Source organism: Sciurus vulgaris, assembly GCF_902686455.1.
Source record: "Sciurus vulgaris genome assembly, chromosome: 3".
Classification (NCBI taxonomy): domain Eukaryota; kingdom Metazoa; phylum Chordata; class Mammalia; order Rodentia; family Sciuridae; genus Sciurus; species Sciurus vulgaris.
Window position 1 is genome coordinate 140,062,793 of NC_136463.1, and position 8,003 is coordinate 140,070,795.

Sequence of the window (8,003 nt, forward strand, 5' to 3'; positions counted from 1 at the left end):
TGATTTATTTGAAGGAAGAGAAATTGCAGTGTCATGTAAATTTTCTTGGATATAATATAGTCACTAAAAAACATTTTTGTGGGGAGGATTTCATGAAAATTGAAGTGGGATCAGTAGAGCATAGCAAAGGAATTAGGGGGAGGGAGGAGAGCCAGGAAAGGGGGGATAGTAGGGAAAAATATTGACCAAATTATCTTGTTATATGGTATGCATGTATGTGTTATATGGTATGCATGTATGACTATGTATCAGTGAATCTCACCATTAGGTATAATTATAATGCACCAAGAAAAATATGGAAGAATATTTTTAGTTTTCTATATTTATGTGAAAATAATGTTTTTGCTTCAACTGACAGATGGGTTTTTTTAAACGTGTTCGGCCACCTCAAGAAGAACAGGAAAGAGAACAGCTTCAACCGCATGAAAATGGTGAAGGAAACTCAGAAACTTAACTGTGATTTTTAAGTTATACTACATCCTGGATCATTAGAATTACCAACTTGATTATAGATTTAAATTCCTTCATGAGGAATAAAATCCCAAGACTTCTACTGAAGGTACCCAGTGACGTCTGTCTAACCACAGAATTTGAGAGCAATATCTTTTGACCTTCTTTTTATAAACAAGTTCAGGGTTAGTACACATACACTGCCCTATGTTTTTAGATATTTAAATAATAAAATTTCAAATGATGATTTTTATTCGATGTACATAAGACAGTGCCTCAGATACTACTTTATATAAAATAGTACCTATTACAATTACCGTTTCTGATTTAGTATTTTGAGTTTTGCTGTTCATTGTTATAGTTTTAAAGCAATCCAAATTTGTACCTTAGCATCCACATTTTTTTTTTTTTTTGGTACAGGTACGTAATACATATTACACTACAGTTGACTTTTAAATCTACTAAAAGCTTTGTAATTACATGAAGTTGGATTTTAATATTTGTTACATGGTTGAACTTTAAAAAAAAAATGCATGATACCACCAGAATTCTTTCCTGGAGACTGGGTGTTAGGTTTAAATCAGTGGTTGAGCATGTGTTTAGCATGTATGAGGCCTTGAGTTCAATCCCCAGCCCTGGGGAAAAAAATTTTCCTGTAATAATAATGGTACTATATCTTAATATGAAAATTGGGTACATGTGACTAATTTTTATTTATATTTAATCTATAATCTGTTTTATTACTTTAATTTGTATAGTTTAAGTTCTACAAGCAATCCTTTAAGCCAGCCTTTACTAAAATGAATTCTGTATTCAAGATACCTTTTTTTTGTGTGTGATACTTTAATTTCAGCTCAATATCATGATGGTTAAAGCCATGTGGAGTTGAAAATCATTTCCAAAGCACATCTATCCCTTTTTTATTTCATCTGGCTATTTACAGTACACTTATCAGAAAGCATTTTAATTGAAGGACTATTACTTTATTAATAGCATGTTCTTAGATTAGAGTCTTTAGTTATTAATTTATTTTCCTCCTATATATGTATTTTCCCTTTCATTTCTAAAATTGTTGCAATAACGGGTCAAGATCATTTTCATTACAGACAGGAACCTGAATTCCCATTCCTGCCCTATGAGAAAAATGCGTGGGATCAAAACTCTGCAGGTAGCTCCCTGGTTTACTTTAGCAGTAGCATGACGCTACTCCCATAGGTAGTACCTCAGTTTAAGCAAGGTAACATGTAAAACCAGTATCAGTTATCAGAATAACTGCAAAAGGGTATTTTGGTAAGCTGTTCAACTTATTGAAAACCTTTTAAAGCTTTCTTAGGATTTTTTTTTGGCTTTTTTTTTTTTTTAAAGTAATTTAACAAATTACTTTTTAAATAAAAGTAGCATAGGCAGCAAGTTGTAGTATTATATGCCTGCAGGGTGGTGAATCTTCTGGTGGAATGTGTGATTTATTCACAGTTCCTTAAGACCTAGGGATGACTTTTAATTATTCCTATTTTGGTGCAATTACATCCTGTTATACTCTAGAAATTGAGACTTTAATCGCTTTTAAACTGCTGTCCTCATTAGGCAATGATAAATATTTCCCTTAAGTAATTGACTATTTTTCTGTATTTTAAAAATGATTGAAATTTATCTTGCCATATCTTGTGTTATAATTCTATACACAAGTGAATGACCTGAACTGGAGAATATATTTACAAAGTAGAAGCACATTTAGATCCAAGTTAGAACATAGACAAAACCTTATATTTAGCTTTAGTGAGTTTTAAAATTAATGGGTTTGGGAGTATAGAATTTATTAGTAACTTGAAATAATCATATGCAATAAGTATTTTTATTATCAACAAATTTAAATTTAAGAAAAAGGTACTTATATCTGAGGGCAAAGTGTTGCCTACCACCAAGCAGTCACTAAGTTGATCTATAGCAACTTTTTTCTTATCTGTTTTTCCATCTAAGAGCTGTCATTCATAAAAATACACTCTGAATAGAATGTCCCTTTGGCAGGTGTTAGTGTTTGCTTTCATTCAGTCTTTTCCTTTTATGAACTCTATCTCAAGGAATCTTCGATTAGAGATTAAAAGATGCTGTAGTTGGAAATTAACAAAATGTTTTAAATCGCTTTTATGAAATGTAGTGTTAGGCTGTTGTATGGATTTTCTTTCAAAAATGAACATTTATATCTCTATAAAAATATGGATAATTTGAAAGTCTACTCTGAGGAAAATATTAGAATTTTTCCCTAAAGTGACACATGAGTATATTTGACTAAATATCAAAAAAATTGCTCTGTGGAATCTATTTTAATCTTTGAACATTTTAAATACTACTGTATTTGTGATTTATTGAAAATTAAAGTTAATTTCAAAGTAGAAAATTCTCATAATCTGAGAATGGTTTTATAAAAATGAGTGAGCTAGAGGATATTAAAAGCTTTTGACATAGTTGAGAAATATTGATACTGATATTGGTTTCTTGTATGGGTATTTATTTTGAAATTGATATTTTGAGGACATTTGTGTGAAGGTCACTTTTTTCCTTTTCCTTTCTCTTATGATTAATTACCATCGATTCTGATTCAGTGCTTAATCATTGTAAAAGGTAAAGCAATTAGAATATTATTGCCACAATTATACCTGTGTTATGAAATTACTTATTCATAGTTAATTCTCATGAACTTAATATTTATATTTATATAAAGAGAAAATCCAAGTGTTAATAAAAGAGAGTTTACTGGCTTCTTTAAGAGAGCTGAGAAAAATTTTTCATATTGAATCATGACCCTAAGAGGAGATTTATGGGGCACTTGTCTAGTATTAGCAGATCCACTAGTTTTTGTAAAGCAAACAGAATGTGAAGTTGATATAGGTTACTATGTGGATGAGCCAGATGGACAAGCTTAAGTTGTTATACCTGTGTGTGGCCGTTGCCTATCTCAGTGTCGGCTTGTCTACTCTTGGATAACTTGCATATGTAGTAATTTGAGAAATAATAACCAAAAAAGAAAATCTGAAAAATGAATTTTGGAATCCCAAAAAAATGAAATTACTTAATATTCTGTGCTTTGGAAAATGTTCCTTTTAACTTGTCAGTTAATGAGTGTGAACAATGAACTTTTGGATGCATAGCAAGCAATATGTTCTTGTATTTTGTTATAATTTCTGATACATAATGAACTTCTTGGAAGAGATATTGAATCTTTGGTTTTTGTTGTCATTGTTATCAAGTGCAATATAACAATGTAACCAAACCTAGCTAATATCAAATTCATCATTAATTTAGTAAGTCTAAAGAGCAGGTATTTAGTAGTATTTCTGTTAGCAGGAAAGAATGATTTTGCTGTGGATGTACAAATGAAGTTATTTGTCCTTAAACACTCCATTCTACAATTTATTTCAGGCTGAATATGAACGGTTCCTTACCAGTTTTGAAACACTTTGAAATATCTTAAGTAACTTGGAAGCTGTGTATATCAAAATGATTTGCTATAAGTAACACAGAAAGTAATTATCTTTATCTAGCTTCTCTTGTGATCACCCACATTGGGTGAAACATAAAATGAGTTTTTTCTCAAATCTGTCATTTGCTAACTTGGTTTGAGTTAGTGAAAGCTGATACAGTGTTCTGCCTAGTTTCCCATGTGTAACTTGTGACTGTACAATAAACTTGAGCATATGGTGACACCTTTGTGTATGGACTTTAACCTTTCCTTCTGTGATGTTTTATTTTTTAATAACATGAGCCAGCAATAATGCACCAAAGGGGTGACCTCAAAGTGGTGACATCTCTCTAAAAGTTAAAATTCTTAGCAGTGTCAGTTATTTGAAGAAAGGAAAAACACACACAGGAACCTAATGTTAAAATATATCCTTAGAAAGGTAAAAACATATTTGCCTGAAAGGTAAGAATCTGTTGATTTCAGGACTAGGAATGTGACTCAGAGGTAGAGTGCTTAGCGAGCATATACAAAGCCCAGGGTTTGATCCCAAACACCACTTAAAATGATAAAAAGAATCCTTTGTTCTAAATAAGCTGAATTCATTCTAAATTTCATTACAGTGATCTTTTTAATTTTAACATTACCAGGTTGCTTTTAAACTGTACATTTCCTTTCTGTTTCAAAACATTTTTAATATATATCTGTAATTCTAGCAGAGGTTGAATGTCCCTAATGTAATATCTGAAATCTGGAATGCTCCAAAATCTGAAACTTACTGAGCGTGACATTGATGCTCAGTCTCAGAATGCTTAGCTGGTAAACTCCATGCAGAGATTCCAAAATCTCAAAATCTCCAAAATCTGAAACATTTCTAGTTCCAAGCATTTCAGATAAGGGAAATATGAGCTGTCATTTTATAACTTTCTACCAATACATTGGTAAATTATAGTGTCATTTTGAATAATACATTTGATTGTCTTTCTCTTAAGTCTCTTTTATCCAAAACAGCTGTTATTCTTGAGATCATTTTTTAAAGAAGTCTTATCTTAGTTTCAAAAACAACTAAAAGTTAATTGTGTGATACAAGGACAAATATTACACAAACCTATTTTTATTCATCCAATAAAATATCTTTCATAGAACATATAGCTGTTTGCTTTTCACTGAGAAAGTAGAAAGTGATCAATTTTATATTGTTAAAGCAATTTCCATTAAAAGTTACCATGGAAGGTTATGAATTAACATAAACATGACATTTTGTTAATATCTGTTTTCTCCAAAATGCAGTTATCCTGGTCCATTAGGTTTTGGTTGTTTTTTGCTTGTTTATTTTGAGATTTTTGTATTTATACCCTGCTTTTCCATCCCCAAATTATGAAGGTGTACTAAGCCTTACTGCTGCTTAAAACTTACCTATGTGCCTAATCCACATTCAGGTATAAATCATAGATTTTAGGCTGCACTTGATGACTACACATGTTCTGCCATTAGAGCGGTCCTGTCAGAGACAAAGCAGGTAGGTTAGTTTTAGCAGCAGCTTCATCTTTATATGGCAGTAGTTGTGCCTTTGTTTTTTTGGGGGGGTGGGGGGTACCAGGGATTGAATTCAGGGGCACTTGACCACTGAGCCACACCCCCAGCTCTATTTTGTATTTTATTTAGAGACAGAGTCTCACTGAGTTGCTTAGCGCCTTGCTTTTGCTAAGGTTGTCTTTGGACTCATGCTCCTCCTCTCCTGCTCCAGCCTCCTGAGCAGCTAGGATTATAGGCATGTGCCTCCACACCCCACTGTGCCATTGATTTTTCAATCAATTTATCATTTAAAAAAATGAAAGAAAGTTGGAAAAATTAGTATAGTAATAAAATTAAGTAAAAAGTGGCAAATTTTTGACTTAGTTACCCAAAATATAATAATACATATGATATATAGTATATATACATTATTATATCTAATTGGTTATTTTCATGGTCGAGTAAAAGATGACAAAATAAAAGAACTCTTACATTCTGGTGATGTTTAAAACTTCTAAAAGGTACGGAAAAATGGATAGCATCATTTTTAGTTCAAAACTTTAAAAATCTACAACACTTAAGCATTCAGATATTGAGCCTGTTTGTATTTTTAGGATTCTTATGAAGAAAACTGCCAGATGCCCCTTCTTTCCTGTGGAAAGAGGTTTACTTGATTAAAGGAAAAAAGTGTTCTCTGACTCTCACCACATCCAGTTGTCATCGACAGTCACAAGCGTTTTGCCACTTCCCTAGCTAATCAGTGAAAAGTTTTCAGACTGACCGGAATCAGATGCTAAGGCAAGGAGGAAAGAGGTGGAACTTGTTCCTTGAACTTGGTGAGGTCAAATAACTGTTTTTACATCCTTCTTAATAAATGCTGCTGGATGTGGGCTGCCTTCAGATGGCTGCTTCTTGGCAGATACTCTTTCTATAACCAGGAAGGAGAGGTGTTGGTTGTTAACTGTGACTGGTGTGGATATGTTTATTGTCAGGAAAATTATTGTCATGGCTGCTCTTGTGAAACTAATAGGAGAAGATATTATGGCCAAAACAACAAACGTGGGTCTATACTAATCATATCTACGTAGCAAAGGATGAGTCTCTTCAAAAATACCATGGAGTCACCAAGAAGAGAAAGGGTAAAGCTGGGGGGGGGGGGGGGGGGGGGGGGAAAGGAAGAAGGAAGGGGTGATTTGGGGGAGAGGTACTTTTTAAAAGAAGCATTTTTTAACTAAAAGTTCATAAGCATTTTGTAGGATTTGTTAGATAGGATATTCTATAAATAGTACTTTCTGGATACCTGAACTCATGGAAATTCAGAAGTTCCTAAGAAACAAAATAAGTTCTTAAAAATAAATTGGGCTGGGCACGGTGGCACATGCCTGTAATCATAGTGGCTTGGGAGGCTGAGGCAGGAAGCTCTTGAGTTTAAAACCAGCATCAGCAACAGCGAGGTGCTAAGCAACTCAGTGAGACCCTGTCTCTAAATAAAATTCAAAATAAGACTGGGGATGTGATTCAGTGGTTGAGTACCCCTGAGCTCAATCCCCGGTACCCCTCCAAAAAACCCCCCAAAAAACAAAAAGTAATTAATAAATTGGGTTATAAGTTTGTAAATGGGTATACAGATGTGAGTTGGGGGAACAATTAGGGTAATTAGAAACAATATGTTAAATGTATTTATTAACTTTCTACATTTTATGTTGTGGTGCTGGGAATATGAACCCAGGGCCTTGTGCATTCTAGGCAAGTACTCTATCACTGAGCTACATCCCCAGCCCTGCATGTAGGTAAGCCATATGCAAATGTTAAAACCAATGTTAGATAAGGAAGCTAACTAAATAGTTTCCCCCATGACAAAAAGTCTATTTTTGTAAATGAAATGCACAGAGAATAAAATAAAGAAGTGTTAAGATTCTTGGGAAATTACACTGAAGTAGCATAATATATTGCCATAAATTTCTACTGAAATAAAGTGGGTTTAGAAATAGAGCATTGCTGGCCTCCAGAAGCTGCCTCCTGTCCCTTTCCAGTCATACTCTCACTCTCTTCTACAAAAGTAACCACTGTCCTCATTTCTAGCACTATGGATTTAATTAGATGTGATATTTCTCTTGAAGCAGCAAGTCATAATTATGCTGATCACTGTACTTGATACTGTGGTTCTTATTCAGATGTAAAATTTACAGCACCCACACTTGGTAAGCATGCAAATGGGTGTTCTGAACATGAATTATAAAATGGGCAGAACCTTTTCTGTCCTGACTAACAAGTTCCAGATCAAAAGAGATAACATATATGAAATTGTTTTGCAAACTATTCAACAAGCTTAAACTTATTTTAACAAGCTTAACCTCTCTATACCCAGGACATATCAGTGTCTAAGGTTGTTAGGATTTTATGAGAAAACATAAGAATGGGAATTATCAAAGATATGTGTAATTTGCTTATCAAATAAGTCTTATCATCTACTTTATTAATTTAGGAATAGGAAGAGAACTTTGAGCAGTGGATTTGTCTTTCCCAGGTTAATTTAAAAACATTTCTGAACCTTACAGGGGTGTATAATGGTGACACATCATTA

General features: G+C 33.3%; 1 protein-coding gene across 3 annotated transcripts in view; it reads left to right on the plus strand.

Annotated features, from left to right (window-relative positions):
* Positions 1-4,151, plus strand: part of ITGAV (integrin subunit alpha V) — an 81,454-nt gene extending 77,303 nt beyond the window's left edge. For all 3 annotated transcript variants that reach the window (XM_079132979.1, XM_079132978.1, XM_079132980.1), the window contains one exon: positions 359-4,151. In XM_079132979.1, the coding sequence (XP_078989105.1) occupies positions 359-454 (96 nt within the window). In that variant the 3' untranslated portion in view covers positions 455-4,151. The remainder of the gene's footprint in view (positions 1-358) is intronic.
* The last annotated feature ends 3,852 nt before the right edge of the window (positions 4,152-8,003 follow it).